The 18,883-nt window shown below is 47.2% G+C and overlaps 1 protein-coding gene across 11 annotated transcripts in view; it reads left to right on the top strand.

Annotated features, from left to right (window-relative positions):
- The window catches only part of MR1 (major histocompatibility complex, class I-related), a 32,789-nt gene extending 14,251 nt beyond the window's left edge, over positions 1-18,538 (top strand). For 2 of the 11 annotated variants that reach the window (XM_063788006.1, XM_063787980.1), the window contains exons 3-8: positions 9,352-9,841; positions 11,051-11,311; positions 12,010-12,285; positions 14,234-14,509; positions 15,568-15,672; positions 17,225-18,538. In XM_063788006.1, coding sequence (XP_063644076.1) covers positions 11,197-11,311; positions 12,010-12,285; positions 14,234-14,509; positions 15,568-15,672; positions 17,225-17,265 — 813 coding nt within the window. In that variant the 5' untranslated portion in view covers positions 9,352-9,841; positions 11,051-11,196 and the 3' untranslated portion in view covers positions 17,266-18,538. 11 annotated transcript variants of the gene reach the window in all.
- Positions 18,539-18,883: the final 345 nt, after the last annotated feature.

Here is an 18,883-nt window from a genome sequence, read left to right as displayed (position 1 = left end):
CTCTTCTTAATTGGCGTTGAATCTATCTAAACTTGAGAAATTCAACTAATTTGTAGATTTTTCTTTTGACTAGTTGAAATATCTGTCTATTCTCACTTGACCTCAATCCTCTTACCCCACAGTATTGCTAAGAGCTGGAGGAAAGGAGCCTAAGTTAAAGATCAAACACATGACTCTTTGAACACTTATTTTAGGGAACTCAAATTGAGAAAGATGACAAAGGATGTTTTTTCTGATGTCTGAATTTATATTTATCGGGGAAAATCTTTCAAGAGTATACATATTAAGTCACATTTTGTTATAACTTCAAAGGATCATTTTAGAAGAATAAAATTTATAAAATCGGGATTTTCTGGGAAACATGAGACATATAGTCATCATCGTGTACAGAGAGTACTGAGGGAAAAAAGACACCAGAGCTCATTCATTCGTTTTCCAAAACTCCACATAGTCCTACAGGGCTCACTTTCTTACTCCATTCACATCTCTGCTCAAATGCCACCTGCTGTGGTCCCTCTATCTAAAAGATCAGGCCTTCTCCTCTCCACACTCTCTTTTCTCTGCTTTACTTTTCTTCATAATCTTTATCTCCACCTGACCTTGTATTATATATGTATTTATTGCCAATCTCCTGTCTAGAAATTATCTCAGAGGCCTGGGACTTTCATGTGTTCATTGCTGTGTTTCCAGCAGCTAGGACTGTGCTTACTGGACATTCAGAAAAGAATATACCTATATGAAGTGAGACATTGGCAACCTTCAAAAGGGTAGCCTCAGTAGAGTAGCTCACAAGCCAAACTTGTCACAGTCGCCACTTTTATGCTCTAAGTTCCTGTAGTTAGTTAGACATGTCATTAGGAGAGGGGACTAATGGTTCTTGCTGCACATAGAACCATCCATGAACATGGCCTGAGATGTGTCCAAAGGTCCCCTTAACTAAAAATATTGCCACCTACTTCTCCCCTCATTCCCACGATGCTCGAAATTCCAAAGAGTCATTCCCAGGAATCATAATCATTTTGACCTTATTAAGACATTGGACTACTTGAGAGAGCCAATAAATAATCAGACTGTGTTGACCTGGTTATCCAATCAGGACTCACGGCCACCTGTGTGTAGGAAGGTCTGGAGCCTGTGGCCCCAGGGACTGGGAAATCAGAGGCAGTGAGTCATCCTTGACACAAGGGGGCGGGAGAGAGCAGTGATAATCCAGGGGCTAGAAGCCTGGCCTGGGAAGCTTCCCCGACACTAGGGAGGGTTGGGTAGTCTCAAGGTAGAGGGACTTCCCATGGAGAGATCACAGTGTGATTCCTGGTTCCTTCACTTATGGATTCTGAGGATGATCTTGGGCAATTAATCTCTCTGCACCTATTTTCTTTTCTTTTTTTTTGAGATGGAGTTTTGCTCTTATTGCCCAGGCTGGAGTGCAATGGCGTGATCTCGGCTCACTACAACCTCTGCCTCCTGGGTTCAAGCGATTCTCCTGCCTCAGCCTCCCAAGTAGCTGGGATTACAGGCATGCGCCACCACACCCAGCTAATTTTTTGCATTTTTAGTAGGGACAGAGTTTCTCCGTGTTGGCAAGGCTGGTCTTGAACTCCTGACCTCAGGTGATCCGCCCGCCTTGGCCCCCCAAAGTGCTGGGATTACAGGCATGAGCCACCACACCTGGCCTCTCTGCACCTATTTTCTATCTGTGGGTTGGAATTATAAGACCTACCTCAAAAGTTTGTTAGAAGAATAAGTGAAACCCATGCTTATCAAGGGCTTAGAATGGTACCTAACACAAGGTATGTGCTCAATAAACAAATACAGTTGTGATGACTATGATTAAGATGCTGCTGCCCTTTATGCCTCATTGAAGGCCCATCTGATCTGCCACCTCCTTGGAATATTTCCCAGTGGATCCCTTCTCATGGGACCACAGTCTCTCTTCTCCTAGTGGCTGGAGCACTCCATTGGTACTCTTTTCTAGCGCTTGCTGCTCGTTGCCGTGTGTGGTGGAATTGCATTTATTTGTTATGTGCTTTAGCTCCCCAATAATACTGTAAGTTCCTGGAGGAAAGAGCTGGTATTTGATTTGTTCTTCTCTTCCTAACATTGCCTCCAATTCCTTGTACATAGTAGACACTAAATAAATAAGAATTGCCCCCCATGAGGCCGGGCGCGGTGGCTCACGCCTGTAATCCCAACATTTTGGGAGGCTGAGGTGGGTGCATCACCTGAGGTCATGAGTTCGAGACCAGCCTGACCAACATGGTGAAACCCTGTCTCTACTAAAAATACAAAAATTAGATGAGTGTGGTCGTGGGCGCCTATAATCCCAACTACTCCGGAGGCTGAGGCAGGAGAATCGCTTGAAACCAGGAGGCAGAGGTTGCAGTGAGCCAAGATCATGGCACTGCACTCCAGCCTGGGTGTCAGAGTGAGACTCCATCTCAAAAAAAAAAAAAAAAAAAGAAAAAAAAAGAAAAAAAGAAAAGAAAAATTGCCCTCATGGATGAATGTGTGAAAACACTTCATCAATTATTTTACAATCCAGTGATTTTCACAGCCTTTTGTAAGAATGGCCCAACTGGTTAATGGACAGGTTAAAGGGAACATGATTTAGAACTATCAAGTAGCCATTGCACCTAGCCTGAGAGTTTTTGGTTGTGTCGTTCAGGTTCTCCAGCACTATCTGTCAGAAGCTGATGAGACTGGGCAGGAGATGCCCTTTGAGAAGTAGCTTGACTGGTTTAGACAGAATACCAAATTCTAAATTGTATATTTCAGCTTAATAAGTGAGTTGATGCTGATGATCTATCTGTTCATGGAAAGGGAGAGACTTAATTTCAAAATTATTAGGACGAGAAAAGAGAAATGGAAGATTAGATCAAATGATATGAAATTACCATTTTTATAGGTCAAAAATGGTCAAATATTGGCCTTTCCAAATGATTCGAAATCTGATTATGTCTGCAACAAATCCTGGTGGGATATAAATTATCACAAGTTTTAATGTACTAGGAGAGAGAGGGTACCTGGACTTTTCCTCATCTTTTCTGTTGTGAGTTACTGACTGAACATGTGTCAATCAACTTCCCACCACAGCAGAGGTAACATTTTAAAGGCCCAGCTAAGGAGCAAGCATGACTTGTTCCTGTGGAGGCACCAGATGGGTAACTGGGCCCATGGCAAATGAAGAGGAGGGGACTGTGATGTCCTGGAGCAGAGCCACGCTGGGCTGAACCAGTGGTGGATGGGTGTGACTGAAAAAGCAAGTCCAGCCTTTAGGTGCCTGGACTTTGAAGTCAAGGCTGGCTGGTGGAGAACAACTGTTTCAAAACCAGGAATCAGAATTAGATTGAAGTTAAAAAACAAAACAAAACAAAAAAAAAACCAGAAAGAAAGAAAGACACAGCCAGGCATGGTGGCTCATGTCTGTAATCCCAGCACTTTGGGAGGCCAAGGCAGGGGGAATCATGAGGTAGGAGTTCAAGACCAGCCTGGCCAACATGGTGAAACCCCATCTCTACTAAAAATACAAAAAATTAGCTGGGTGTAGTGGCAGGCACCTGTAATCCCAGCTACTTGGGAGGCTGAGGCAGGAGAATCGCTTGAACCTGGGAGGCAGAGGTTGCAGTGAGCAGAGACTGTGCCACTGCACTCCAGCCCGGGTGACAGAGTGAGACTCTGTCTCAAAAAATAAATAAATAAATAAATAAATAAAGACACAATACTTACTTGGACAGTATTGTCAACAGACCATATTTCTCTCTGTCTACCTCTTTTAACTTCAGATAGTGCAAATTCTTGTGAAAATTACATTTTTATAAGAAAGCAAAGTTACATGAATTGTAAATATTATGTTTGGAGATGATGCTGGTGATACTTAACTGGAATAAATCCTGCTATTGGGCACTAATGCCCCAAGTTGTTAATACTGGAGGTTTTTTTGCTTGTTGGCATCTATCAGGAATGTAGACCTCAGAGATCATAAAAATAGAAAACCCAGATTCCAGGGGATGTTCTACACCAACCCAGCTTAGCTCAGCAACACAGCATCTTTTTTTCTTCCTTCTTTTTTCTTCTCTCCACATTCTCCGTCTGGAGTCTGCTCTCCGTGGGGTTTTTTTTCCCATGAATAACTATGGAAGTGATTCCTCCCTCTTTCTTTTCCCCTCACTCCCTCAACTCCAGCCACAGGCCTTTGTGCTGCTCCTGGAATGTGCCAGGCATGTTCTTTCCAGGGGCCTTTGCGTGGCCCTTCTTGTTCAGACTGCTGTCCCCAGACACTTGCCTGTCTCCCCGACTCCTTGCAGGCACTTGCTCAGAATTCAGCTTTGTGGGAGACCTTCCTTAATATGCCTTCCTTTTTTAAATAGTGTTGCCCATTCCTCTTTGCAGTTTTATTTTTCTTCACTGTACTTTAAAAAAATTATATATTTTATTTTCTAGTCTGTCTTCTCCCCTTCCCCCGACTAGGGTGTAGACTCCATGAGGGCAGACATTTTTATCTGTTTGGTCTGGTACAAGCTTAGGGCCTAGAAGAGTGGCTGGCACAGAAGAAGCATTGGATATACAAATGAATATTAAGGAAGTGTGAGAACTAATATTCACAACTTGTTCCTCCTTTTGGGGCCTCCTTCTTTAGACAGTTATGTACCTCCAGTGTAGCCACAAAACTTTCCAGATGTGAAAAAATAGAACTATTTCAAAATCAATTGCAGAATATATATAGTACCTTTTGCAGATCCCAGATTGCAGTTCAACTCTCCATTCACCAGCCTTCCCTTGAATCAAAGATGATTTTTTTTTTTTTTTTTGAGATGGAGTCTCGCTCTTGTTGCCCAGGCTGGAGTGCAGTGGTGCGATCTCGGCTCACCACAACCTCCACCTCCCAGGTTCAAGCGATTCTCCTGCCTCACCTCCCGAGTAGCTGGGATTACAGGCATGCGCCACCATGCCTGGCTAATTTTGTATTTTTAATAGAGACGGGGTTTCTCCATGTTGGTCAGGCTGGTCTTGAACTCCTGACCTTAGGTGATCCGCCCACCTCGGCCTCCAAAAGTGCTGGGATTAGAGGCGTGAGCCACCGCACCCGGCCAAATCAAAAATATTTTTTAGGCCAGGTGCGGTGGCTCACGCCTGTAATCCCAGCACTTTGGGAGACCAAGGCAGGCAGATCACCTGAGGTCGGGAGTTCAAGACCAGCCTGGCCAACATGGCAAAAACCCGTCTATACTAAAAAAAATACAAAAATTAGCCGGGCGTGATGGTGGGCACCTGTAATCTCAGCTACTTGGGAGGCTGGGGCAGGGAGAATTGCCTGAAGCAGGGAGGCAGAGGCCGCAGTGAGCTGAGATCACGCCACTGCACTCCAACCTGGGCAACAGAATGAGACTCTGTCTCAAAAAAGATCCAGGTTAAATAGATTCATATTCATTTCAGCATATTTCATTATTCCAAACCACAGAAATAAAGTGTTTCACCAACAATTTAATTCACCCAATATTTACCAAGCTACTACCATGTGCCAAGCTCCCTGTGCTAAGCTTTGCAGGAAATACAAAGGAAAAAAGCAAAGTCCCTGTTCTTAAGTGCTTTAAGATTGAGAAGCAGGTAGAAGGTAGTAAGCAGAGGGAAACAGAAGGCAGAATCTGGTAGCTATTGGTTTTACGACAGAACTCATGCTCTGATGCAATCTCTGGCTCTTGTTTGCATAAGAACCAACACTTTTATGAAGAGGCTCTCATGACTACCCCAGAGGCTTCCACTGTCTTCCCTCCCAACCCAAGCCCTCACCCACCACAGGAAGGGAAGGGGGAAGTAAAAGGTCAAAGTAATACAGAGGGACATTGGGACCTTATGCTGCCCCAGCCTGTGGGAGGCCAGCCTCCATCCTGTTCAGTATTGCAGCTGACATGCAGGATAACACCTGCGAGGGAGGAGCCCATGGGGCGGGGATACCTACTCTGAACCCTGCCAAACTGCTACACCCCAGCTCCAGAAGCAAGGAGAAAGAAGTGCTAACAATGATTTTAATTGCTGGGCGTGGTGGCTCACATCTCTAATCCCAGCACTTTGGGAGGCCAAAGTGGGAGGATCACTTAAGGCCAGGAATTTGAGACCAGCCTGGGCAACATAGACCCTGTCTCTATTAAAAAGAAGTGGTGACATGTGCTTATAATCCCAGCTACTCAGGAGGCTGAGGTGAGAGGACCACTTAAGCCCAGGAATTCAAGGCTACAGTGAGCTGTGATCATGCCGCTGCACTCCAGCTTGGGCAACAGAGCAAAACCCTGTCATACACACACACACATATGCACACACATACACACACTAACTAGTACAGTCAGTTGCTCTGGGAGATACCTCTCAGGGCCTCTTGTTTTTCCTAGTACGCAAGGTAAGGGTACCCTGGCCTTGGGGTGGTCAATTCTAAAAGATAACCTGCACATTATGAGTTATTTCATAAGCAGTTTTAGAGAAAAAAAATATATAAACAAACTTGTAGCACAGAAGCTAATCCAACTATTTTGTGAGCTGATTTTTTTTTTGTCTGATCTTTTTTTTTTTTTTTTTTTTCTTGAGACAGAGTCTCACTCTGTTGCCCAGGCTGGAGTGCAGTGGCGTGATCTCGGCTCACTGCAAACTCCGCCTCCCGGGTTCACACCATTCTCCTGCCTCAGCCTCCCAAGTAGCTGGGACTACAGGTGCCTGCCACAACGCCCGGCTAATTTTTTGTATTTTTAGTAGAGACGGGGTTTCACCATGTTAGCCAGGATGGTCTCGATCTCCTGACCTCATGATCCGCCCGCGTTGGCCTCCCAAAGTGCTGGGATTACAGGCGTGAGCCACTGCGCCCGGCCTGATCTTTTTTCTTAACTATATGCTTATAAATGAGGAGGAAGGAATGATTATCATTAAGTGGTATTCACCCTTGCAAGATTCTCTATAGTGGCAAGGGCCGGGTTAGAAGATCTGAATGTAGGGGAGGTCCTAAAGGTGATGGCAGCAGCAGGGTGGGCAATCTGGAAAGACTGGGGAAGTGTTGTGTAGTACAGCTCTTAGACACAGGCAAGAGAAGCCCCCGGATATCGCCCCACATTCAGAGAGCCCCACTCTGGCCCTCTGCTACCCACATCCCTTCCCACAGAGCGAGGAGTGAGTGAGGCTGAGGGGAGGTGGTAACACTGTGTCTGGGCCCCTCCACTCTAGACCAGACTCCAGGCACCCAGGAACCTGGAGTTCCCCACTCAGCTGACTCAGAGGTGCTGAGGTTTACACAACAAACTCTCACTTTGGCCCATCCTCCTAAAGGTGGACTGGCTGCCCTTGAGGGCCTTGCTAGGCCTGAGGGGTGGCCAAGAGGTGGGAGGATCACTTAAGCCCAGGACAAGCTCAGACAAGAGGCAGTTTGTGGCTGAGCCTGAATAAAAAAGTAGAGGTGTTTAATTGTGGGAGGCCCTTGGCAGTGCTGGAAGGAGCAAGAAACAGGAAGAAAAAGAGGTGAGTCTCAGGCTGAGGGCCGGGGACTGGAGGGAGACACCAGCTTTCTCTGTGCCACCCCATTCAGGCCCAGAACTTCACACAGTGTGAGATTTTTTAATTTGAACTTGGTCTTCGAAGCCATACAAAGGGCAATCTCTCAAGGTGGGGGGATAGAACATATTTCACAGTTTGTTAGATTGATTTATTCCTTTTAAATATCTGGATCTCTGGTATGTGAGCCTCCATCTGTCATCTCAATTTAGCCATGAAATTTTAGGGATGATCCTGTTTTAGGGATGAACTGTTTTTGGAGGTGGGTTTTGAGGACTGGGAAGGATTTAGATAGGTCAGAATGGCAGGAGATAACAGGACAAAAGGCTTGGACATGGGCATCTGCAGACACCGGCAGGCAGAGTAGGGGAAGAAAGCCATTGTGGCTGCATACCTTCTATTTGCCAGCTTTTGGGGATGGCATGGGGTACGTAGCCTTCTCAGCCTGGGCTCCACCTCCCAGGCATCGCCTCTGCCCGTGACACCTGTCGCTGTGCTCCAGACGTCCCAGGCCATTTGGTTCCCATGCACGCCCCGCCTTCTCGCACCTTCTGCTTGCACATGTGGTCTCTGCCCTGCTCCCCCTGCCCTCCGTCCTGCATCCCCTCCCAGCCCCTCTGCCTACTCACCTCCTACCTGTCCCTGAGACCTCCCTAAGACATCACCTTCTCTGGAAGTCTCTCCTGAGGGCCCACACCAGCTTGGATCCCATAACACTGAGAGGTGACAGCGTGCTGGCAGTCGTGACAGCGTGCTGGCAGTCCTCACAGCCCTCGCTCGCTCTTGGCGCCTCCGCTGCCTGGGCTCCCACTTTGGCGGCACTTGAGGAGCCCTTCAGCCCACCGCTGCACTGTGGGAGCCCCTTTCTGGGCTGGCCAAAGCCGGAGCCTGCTCCCGCAGCTTGCAGGGAGGTGTGGAGGGAGAGGCGCGAGCGGGAACCGGGGCTGCGGGCGGCGCTTGCGGGCCAGCTGGAGTTCCAGGTGGGCGTGGGCTTGGCGGGCCCTGCACTGGGGGCAGCCGGCCCTGCCGGCCTGGGCAATGAGGGGCTTAGCACCCGGGCCAGCGGCTGCGGAGGGTGTACTGGGTCCCCCAGCAGTGCCAGCCCACCAGCGCTGCAGCTCGATTTCTCGCCAGGCCTTAGCTGCCTTCCCGTGGGGCAGGGCTTGGGGACCTGCAGCCCGCCATGCCTGAGCCTCCCACCCCCTCCATGGGCCTCTGTGCGGCCCGAGCCTCCCCGATGAGCGCCGTCCCTGCTCCACCGCGCCAGTCCCATGACCACCCAAGGGCTGAGGAGTGCGGGCGCACGGCGCAGGAATGGCAGGCAGCTCCACCTGCAGCCCCGGTGGGGGATCCACTGGGTGAAGCCAGCTGGGCTCCTGAGTCTGGTGGGGATGTGGAGAACCTTTATGTCTAGCTAAGGGATTGGAAATACACCAATCGGCACTATCTAGCTCAAGGTTTGTAAACACCAGTCAGCACCCTGTGTCTAGCTCAGGGTTTGTGACTGCACCAGTCGACACTCTGTATCTAGCTACTCTGGTGGGGACTTGGAGAACCTTTGTGTGGACACTCTGTATCTAGCTAATCTGGTGGGGACGTGGAGAACCTTTGTGTCTAGCTCAGGGATGGTAAACGCACCAATCAGTGCCCTGTCAAAACAGACCACTGGGCTCTACCAGTCAGCAGGATGTGGGTGGGGCCAGATAAGAGAATAAAAGCAGGCTGCCCGAGCCAGCAGTGGCAACCCTCTCGGGTCCGCTTCCACACTGTGGAAGCTTTGTTCTTTCGCTCTTTGCAATAAATCCTGCTGCTGCTCACTCTTAGGGTCCACACTGCCTTTATGAGCTGTGACACTCATGGCGAAGGTCTGCAGCTTCACTCCTGAAGCCAGCGAGACCACGAGCCCACCGGGAAGAACGAACAACTCCAGACACACCGCCTTTAGAGTTGTAACACTCACTGCGAAGGTCTGCAGCTTCACTCCTGAGCCAGCGAGACCACCAACCCAACAGAAAGAAGAAACTCCGAACACATCCGAATATCAGAAGGAACAAACTCCAGATGCGCCACCTTAAGAGCTGTAACACTCACTGCGAGGGTCCGCGGCTTCATTCTTGAAGTCAGTGACACCAAGAACCCACCAATTCTGGACACACCACCACCCATAATGCCACCTTGAAACCACTTTGTCTCCATCAGGCCCTAAGCTTCTTGGACAAGCTGAGAGAAGTTCAATGTGGGAGCAGCAGGGAGGGCCAAACAGTTTTCTTTCATTTTGGTTTACTTTTAACCCTTATTACAATCCTTATAACTAGTAAGTAGAAAAAGAATAAGAAAATGGTTAACAGCGGTGGTTTGACATAATAGGAAAAGCACTGTGCTTTAAAAAAAAAAAAATTTTTGGCCGGCCATGGTGGCTCACACCTGTAATCCCAGCAATTTGGGAGGCCAAGGTGGGCAGATCATGAGGTCAGGAGTTCAAGACCAGCCTGACTAACATGGCAAAACCCTGTTTTTACTAAAAATACAAAAATTAGCCAGGCATGCTGGCACATACCTGTAATCTCAGCTACTCAGTAGGCTGAGGCAGGAGAATCACTTGAACCCAGGAGGCAGAGGTTGCAGTGAGCCAAGGTCACGCCACTGCACTCCAGCCTGGGCAACAGAGTGAGACTCTGTCTCAAAAAAATAAATAAAATAAAATAAATAAATAAATTTTGGCCAGGCGCAGTGGCTCATGCCTATAATCCCAGCACTTTGGGAGGCCGAGGTGTGCAGATCATGAGGTCAGGAGTTTGAGACCAGCCTGGCCAACATGATGAAACACTGACTCTACTAAAACTACAAAAAATTAGCCAGGAGTGGTGGTGTGTGCCTGTAATCTCAGCTACCTGGGAGGCTGGAGCAGGATAATCACTTGAACCCAGGAGGCGGAGGTTGCAGTGAACAGAGATCGTGCCATTGCACTCCAGCCTGGGCAACAGAGCAAGATTCCATCTCAAAAAAAAAAAAAAAAAAATGCTCAGTGCATGTGTTTGTGTGCCTGTGTGTATATGCCCACACGTGCACACACACAGGTGGAGTGGGGGTCCTCATTTATTCACCAGAGGCTTCTTTGGTAAAAGAAGAAGGCTGCGTTGTCAGGGTTTTCAAGCCTTCAGAGTTCCCGAGGGCTCCCGCAGGGACAGCTCCCCCTGTATCCCCAATGAGTGGTCTTCTCCCTTCCCCCTACAACCATAGCAGCACTCTATATTTTGTCCACAAGTTGAGATTACCTATAAAATTCCATCCTGCATTTGCAAACCTGAACGAGAAAGGCTCCAAGTCACTGGTCTGGAGCTCTAACGTCCTGTCCAGGCCCCGGTTCCTGGGTTCTGTGGTTCTGTAAGAGGAAATAGCAGCTGGGGCGTGGAGGCCTGGGTACAGCTGAGTAGGGAGCACTCGTGTGGGGCTAAATGAATGCAGTTGAAGGATCTGGATCATCTGGGACCCTACACGTCTTCCTTCTTTGCCTTCTTTCCAGGGACGCACTCTCTGAGATATTTTCGCCTGGGCGTTTCGGATCCCATCCATGGGGTCCCTGAATTTATTTCGGTTGGGTACGTGGACTCGCACCCTATCACCACATATGACAGTGTCACTCGGCAGAAGGAGCCACGGGCCCCATGGATGGCAGAGAACCTCGCGCCTGATCACTGGGAGAGGTACACTCAGCTGCTGAGGGGCTGGCAGCAGATGTTCAAGGTGGAACTGAAGCGCCTGCAGAGGCACTACAATCACTCAGGTGTGCATGCGGCAGAGACAGACGCTTCCCCCATCCCACCCCAACCCGCAGAGACCCCTTGGCTGGCCTCCAATAAGCGGATGCTGAATTGCACCTGCTGTAGCTTTGGCAAAGCCTGAGAAATCAGGTTGGTGGAGTTCAGGGCCTCCCATCTGCCTGTGCATCTTCTGGACTGTCCCTCTCTCCCCCAGGAGCACTCTGTCATTTGCCCCACCCACTCTTCCCCATCTCTGTATCCGTATCCGCATCCCATTTCCACTCAGGCTTCTGATATGCATCTCCTTTTCCATTCTAAATTTGCCCATTCTGTGTCTCACTTCCTGGTAGCCAGGCCTAGTGACTTGCTTATGCGTATCGACAGTAACTTTCCCAGGGGTATTTCTGGCTCCTGCATCTCTCTCCCTCCTCCACTGCAGTCAGAATAGCCACAAAGTTTATCAGTCATTCCCATTACAGGATAACTCCCCAAGGCAGGAATTAGCACACTCCTTTGACAGGCAGTAGTTACTTCACAGATACCTGCTGACAGGTGGGCTTCCATAAGGGGGACCTCCTGGGGACTCAGCGATGCCACGGCAGGCCTGGGGGGTGACATAATGTAGACCAAAGGATGCTTCCAGCCATGCCCCTGCTCCCAGCACTTGAGAGCCCACCTCTGTCTCTGTGTGGACCCCTCTGGGCTTGTGTGTGTGTTCCAGGGTCTCACACTTACCAGAGAATGATTGGCTGTGAGCTGCTGGAGGATGGAAGCACCACAGGATTTCTGCAGTATGCATATGACGGGCAGGATTTCCTGATCTTCAATAAAGACACCCTTTCCTGGCTGGCTGTAGATAATGTGGCTCACACCATCAAGCAGGCATGGGAGGCCAATCAGCATGAGTTGCTGTATCAAAAGAATTGGCTGGAAGAAGAATGTATTGCCTGGCTAAAGAGATTCCTGGAGTATGGGAAAGACACCCTACAAAGAACAGGTAAAGAGAAAGAGAAGGCCTCATTCCCACATTGCCTGAACAACTGTTTTTATACGTAACTCTTTTAATCTAGGTTATATCCACTGTATCCTGAAAGCCATCTCTTTAGTTGGCCTATTGTGATCTCATGGCTAGAGCCCCCACGAGAACTTTCCCTGGTTACTTTTGAGCGGCATCTTGACAAGATTTGACAGTTCCCCTTGACAGAGTGGAGTACCTCCAAGGGCACCTTGTTTTTGGGGATCTATTGAGGCAAATTCTTCCATTCCATCAATGATAAGCTGGGAAATTCTTTGGGAGATAGAGCAATTCTTACAAACTGTTTAGTTAACAAAGGGCTCACACACCACCAGTAGGAGTAAAAATCTGGATTTACCAAGACAAACAGAAGGTCTCTGCTTTACTAAAGGATTAATGAGGTTGGGCTTGTTGGCTCATGCCTGTAATCCTAGCACTTTGGGAGGCTGAGGCAGGAGGATTGCTTGAGGCCAGGAGTTTAAGACTGGCCTGGGTAACATTGTGAGACCCTGTCTCTATTAAAAAAAAAAAAATTAGCTGAGCATGGTGGCACATGACTGTAGTCCCAGATACTCAGGAGGCTGAGGTGGGAGGATCTCTTGAGCCTGGAAGGTCAAGGCTGCAGTGAGCCATGATCATGATCAGCCTGGGTCACAGAGCAAGACCCTATTTAAAAAAAAAAAAAAAGTATTAATGATAAGATTCCTTTCAGCAAAGAGCTCCTCTTATACCTTAAAGATATGATTCAGTTGGTCAACTTTTAGTTCATACAGAACTTTTCATGTATGATCTTGTTATTCAAAATTAATCATGCCTGTATGATGCTACAGGAAACTCCTAGATACAATGTGTGTGGGAAGAGTATGGGAAGCTCCCCTCTCCAGGCCTCTGTCTACATTCAGTGTCCTAATGGATTTTCAACCTTTTGGTCAAAACACACTCCTAAAAAAACAAACAAAAAAAAAAAAAAGAAAAGAAAAAACACATTCCTAGAAAAGGATCTTGGATTAATTTCTTACAGGCCCTATCAAAAAGCACAGTCCCTCCTAGTAGCATTTATTTTACTTTTAATGTTGGAAAGCCTTTTTCTACTACCAAATATCATGCCTCGGTAAAGAGACAAGGAAAGCATTGTTGGAGTGAAGGCTCTTCTCCGTATTGGGCTGGCCGATGATAAGGTGGGGGTCAGGAGGCAAGTCAGAGATGAGCAGGAAGCAGTCCCCCCAGATAGTGCCTTTGGTCTCAGTATGGCTGTTTGACCCAATTTCAGCAAGAAACATTAAGGACAGGACTGTATGGAAAATTAAGAGTAGTCATGAGGAAGCAAGGTCACACGTGGGTACTTCTTTGGTGTCACTGCTGGAGCCCTTCTATGATATCAGTTTCTTCGAAGGCACAACCATGGCATGATCTACTACATATGTTTGTACCTGATGGCAGTCATCAAAATGCCAGCGGAAGTACACAAGGCAATTCGGAGCCAAAACTGAGTAGGGATGGCTGTGTTATTTATGTGCATTAAACACAGAAATGAGAACAAGGAGTTCTAATCTCCAATCCATTGCTGACTTACTTATAGGGAACAGTCACTTACACATTTTGTGGGTCAGTTTTCCTTGACACATAAAGGTATTTCAAAGGTTACTAGTAAACAACCCCAGCACACTTTCCAAACAGTCAAAGCTGTATGACTTTCCCCCCTTAGAGGATGGAGCATGGGCCAACTCCACATTCTTCACTACCTAGCACCTTGCCATCATGGAAGGTACACGTAAATACGTTTGTTGTTGATGAACCTGAGTTCTGGGTCATTCTTAGCTTTAGAAGTTTTCTGCAATAAAGAAAAATTAGGAAAGCCAGTTGCCAAGTTCTAATATTATATGCTCAGTACATAAGGCACTTTGATTTAACTTTAGCTTCTTCTTCCTAGAGCCCCCACTGGTCAGAGTAAATCGCAAAGAAACTTTTCCAGGGGTTACAGCTCTCTTCTGCAAAGCTCATGGCTTTTACCCCCCAGAAATTTACATGACATGGATGAAAAACGGGGAAGAAATTGTCCAAGAAATTGATTATGGAGACATTCTTCCCAGTGGGGATGGAACCTATCAGACGTGGGCATCAGTTGAGCTTGATCCTCAGAGCAGCAACCTTTACTCCTGTCATGTGGAGCACTGCGGTGTCCACATGGTTCTTCAGGTCCCCCAGGGTAAGGACGGGGATCGTGGCTGTCCAGGGAGAGAGCCTGGAGAAAGGGGTGAGCAGGAAACCATGCTCGCTGCCAGGGAGGGGAGGATAGATCACTGCCTCACTCAGTGTGCCTTAGAATGGGTCTTTTAAATAAGTGGTTCTCACACTTTTTGGAACCAGGACGCCTTCATACTATTAAAAAATTATTGAGGACCCCAGAGAGCTTTTGTTGATGTGGGTTATATCTATTGCTATTTACTACATTACAAATTAAAAATTTAAAAATTAAACACGAATGGGTGCAGTGGCTCATGCCTGTAATCCCAGCACTTTGGGAGGCTGAGGCAGGTGGATCACCTGAGGTCAGGAGTTCGAGACCAGCCTGGCCAACATGGTGAAACCCCATCTCTACTAAAAATACAAAAATTAGCCAGGCATGGTGGCGCATGCCTGTAATCCCAGCTCGTGGAGGCTGAGGCAGGAGAATCGCTTGAACCTGGGAGGTGGAGGTTGCAGTGAGCCGAGATCGCACCACTACACTCCAGCCTGTGCGAAGGGAGCAAGACTCCCTCTCAAAAAAACAAAAAACAAAAAACAAAAAAACACAACCCAGGCGCAGTGGCTCACTCCTGTAATGCCAGTACTTTGGGAGGCTGATGCGAGTGAACTGCTTGAGCCCAGGAGTTCAAGACCAGCCTGGGCAACATACTGAGATCTCATCTCTACAAAAAACACAACAATTAGCTGGGCATGATGGCATGTGCCTGTAGTCCCAGCTACTGAGGAGGCTAAGGTGGGAGGATCGCTTGAGCCCAGGAGGTTGAGGCTGCAGTGAGCTATAATGGCACCACTGCACTTCCACCTGGACGACAGAGTGAGACGCTGTCTCAAAAAAAAAAAAATTAAACACAAGAAAACACAAGCAGATATTCCATTAGTGGTCAGATTGATGAGTGAGAAGCAACAGTAAGGAAAATGGTGTTGGGTTTCCTGATGATCACAGGGACAAAAGTCCCAGAAAGTTAACACAGAAGGGAAAGGGGACTTGTGGATTTTTTCTCATTTGCTTGCTTTCAGAATCAGAAACTATCCCTCTTGTGATGAAAGCTGTCTCTGGGTCCATTGTCCTTGTCATTGTGCTGGCTGGAGTTGGTGTTCTAGTCTGGAGAAGAAGGCCCCGAGGTGAGAGGCACATGGAAGGGATCCAGGGGGCTGCAGACTCTCCTGCATCTCTCCAGTTTTATTTTCTGCACCTGCTGCTCCATCCTCCATTCAGAAATGGCTTGGCTCTCAGGCTGGGATCACAGAAGGACCCGGGACAACCCTCCCACCATGTAGGGGACACAAAGCATGGATAAAGCTTGCAGGGAGAGTGGTCTCTTTTCATAGGTGATGCCTGACATCAACAAACTAGTACAACATCTGTCCAGGGGAACTGTCCCCCTAGAAGTTGGGTCAGAGAAGATATGGGGATCTTGATTTGTCTTTTTCCAAACCATCTTTTTATTATTAATTACTATTGACTTCTGGGGCAGTGCCCTTTGTTTCAAGACTTCAGTCAGTTTTCCCATTTTGACCACCATTCTTTCATCCCAAGCATATGAAAGTCCTTTTCCTTGTAAATTCATTATTCAAAACATTAAATATGTAAGAGTAGATACCTTCAGGGAATGGGACTTAGAGTAAGGAAAAGGGGAGGAGAAGTAGGAGATATATAGGCTCTTGATAATGTGGAATAACATAAATTCATTCAGTAAGTATACATTAATGACCTACTGTGCTCCAGGCACTGTACTGGTTGCTGGGATATAACAATGAACAAGACAGATACGATCCCTGTTTTCATAGAGCTTACAATAGAGCCTGGTAAGGTTATCTCCTGCCTCTGGCTTCACTAATTGCTCAAATTGATCACAGGATAGTACCGATGAGACCATGCTTTGAACCCAAAGTGGACCAGAAGTTTGGTTTTCCTTCATAGACATAGACCTCAACTCCAATTCAGATGATAACTGTACAAAAGCATGTTGTTAGATCAAAGTAAAACCAACCCCTTTACTAGAAAATCAGCTCAGAGGCCGGGCGTGGTGGCTTACAACTTGTAATCCCAGCACTTTGAGAGGCCGAGGCAGGCGGATCACTTGAGGTCAGGAGTTCGAGATCAGCCTGGCCAACATGGTGAAACCCTGCCTCTACTGAAAATATTAAAAAAAAAAAAAAATTAGCTGCGCGTGGTGGCACATGCCTGTAATCTCAGCTACTCAGGAGGCTGAGACAGGAGAATCACTTGAACCTGGGAGGCGGAGGTTGCCGTGAGCAAAGATCGCTCCATTGCACTCCAGCCTGGGCAGCAAGAGCGAGACTCTGTCTCAAAAAAGAAAAAAGAAAAGAAAAGAAAAGAAAATCAGCTCAGAGAGTTAATAGGTTGTTAATGTTTTCTTTATAGATAAAGTACAGCACTAATCCTAATCCAATAAATGATAGTGAAACAAACAAAAAATTTTTTTACAATGACATCCCTCTCTCAATAATTATACAGACTGTGAGTTCCTGCTTTTTATCTTATAGAGTTTACAAATTTGAGCTAAAGTTTGTCAAGTACTAAGAGAATCTTGACAAAGCAAGCTAAAACTGTCGATGCCTGTTTCTCAGATTTTGCTGAACACTGCATACTTTATTTTTGAGCTGTGAGGAAACATTCTTGTAATCTGACTAAAAACCCCTTTCCTTTCAGAGCAAAATGGAGCCATCTACCTTCCAACACCAGATCGATGATTGCAGATCCCTCTTTTCCAGTTCTCCTTCCCCTAGGAGCCATGTTCTCCTCTGTCCCCCATAGAGTCAAGCCTAGTGCTTGAAGGTCCTGACGACACCCACAACATACATGAGAGTAATGGGATTGAGCATTTATGGCAGCAACAGAGGAGCCACAAAATGTTCTTTGTTCTTTGGCTCCAAAAAGACTGTCAGCTTTCAGTCTCTTTTGATGGACTGTTTTATCAGAGTTGACTTTAAATACAGCTTGTCTCATGACACAACGCTTCCCTACATTCTATTTGTCAATGATGATTTGCAACTAGTTGGAGATTCTCAGAGCAGGAAGGAATCTTTTCAACCAGAGCAGGAACTGTCTTCTGCAATGCCTTGGACTTGAGCCTCCAGCCTCCACTTGAACACCATGTGAAGGGAACCTCAGTACTTCATAAAATGGCCTTTCTCATTCATCTTTCATGGGAACATTTATTGTACAAGCGCTTTGAATATCATGGGCACCATGACTATGACCCTACAGGTAGGAATGGATCACTCCATGAGAGTAGCCGGCAGATTTCTACAATGGCCTGGGAATGGACTGATTATTTTTATACATTTTCTGGCCTGAGAGAAAGCCAAAGTCCCCTGCTGTTCACAGCAACCCTGCCTGGGAGCTTGGAATCTTGGTAATCTGCCCGGTTGGATCTATGGAGGTAGTCTCACCCTTTTTGTCTTTTGTGGGAAATTAAGAGAAATAATTATCAGACATATCATCAACTCCAGTGGAACTACAGAGACCTGGACCCAGCTGCACCATTTTAATGTAAAAATAACAGTATGGCCAGGTTCAGTGGCTCACGCCTGTAATCCCATCACTTTGATCAGCCAAGGTGGGCGGATCACGAGGTCAGGAGATTAAGACCATCCTGGCCAATATGGTGAAACCCTGTCTCTACTAAAATACAAAAAATTAGCTGGGCATGGTGTTGCGTGCCTGTAGTCCCAGCTACTTGGGAGGCTGAGACAGGGGAATTGCTTGAACCCGGGAGGCAGAGATTGCAGTGAGCCAAGATCACGCCACTGCACTCCAGCCTGGCGACAGAGTGAGACTCTATCTCAAAATAATAATAATAATAATAATAATAACAGTATATTTGGTGTCAGGAGAGGGCTCAATTCTCATTTCTGCCTTTCCTGTGCTGGCTCATGGTAGCTGGGCATGACTTGCCTTCCTACATAGGTTGTCTTCATACATATGCACTGGGAATCAATAAAAGCCCACGGTGAGAATGAACATCCCCTTAATGTTCCTTACTATCCCCAACCCCTGAGGCCTCACCTACTGCCCTGCCATGTGGAGCTACTTGCCCTGGGCCTGCCAGTCACACATTCCTCGGTCCTACTTCTCTGACCCCGTTTGACTCTGCACCTGAGCCCTAATGCTTACTTCAATGACCTGAACTTTGACAAGTGGCTTTTGTCCTGCACCTCAGGTTTGACCTCTGCTCTCCCTTGACCTTGACTGTGACATTTGACCTTTGGCTTTAATCATTACAGCCTCAGATAAAGGTACCTTCAGCCCGGGCACAGTGGCTCACGCCTGTAATCCTAGCACTTTGGGAGGCTGAGGCAGGCGGAT

Source organism: Pan troglodytes, chromosome 1 (assembly GCF_028858775.2).
Source record: "Pan troglodytes isolate AG18354 chromosome 1, NHGRI_mPanTro3-v2.0_pri, whole genome shotgun sequence".
Classification (NCBI taxonomy): domain Eukaryota; kingdom Metazoa; phylum Chordata; class Mammalia; order Primates; family Hominidae; genus Pan; species Pan troglodytes.
This window is presented reverse-complemented; position numbering and strand designations above follow the sequence as displayed.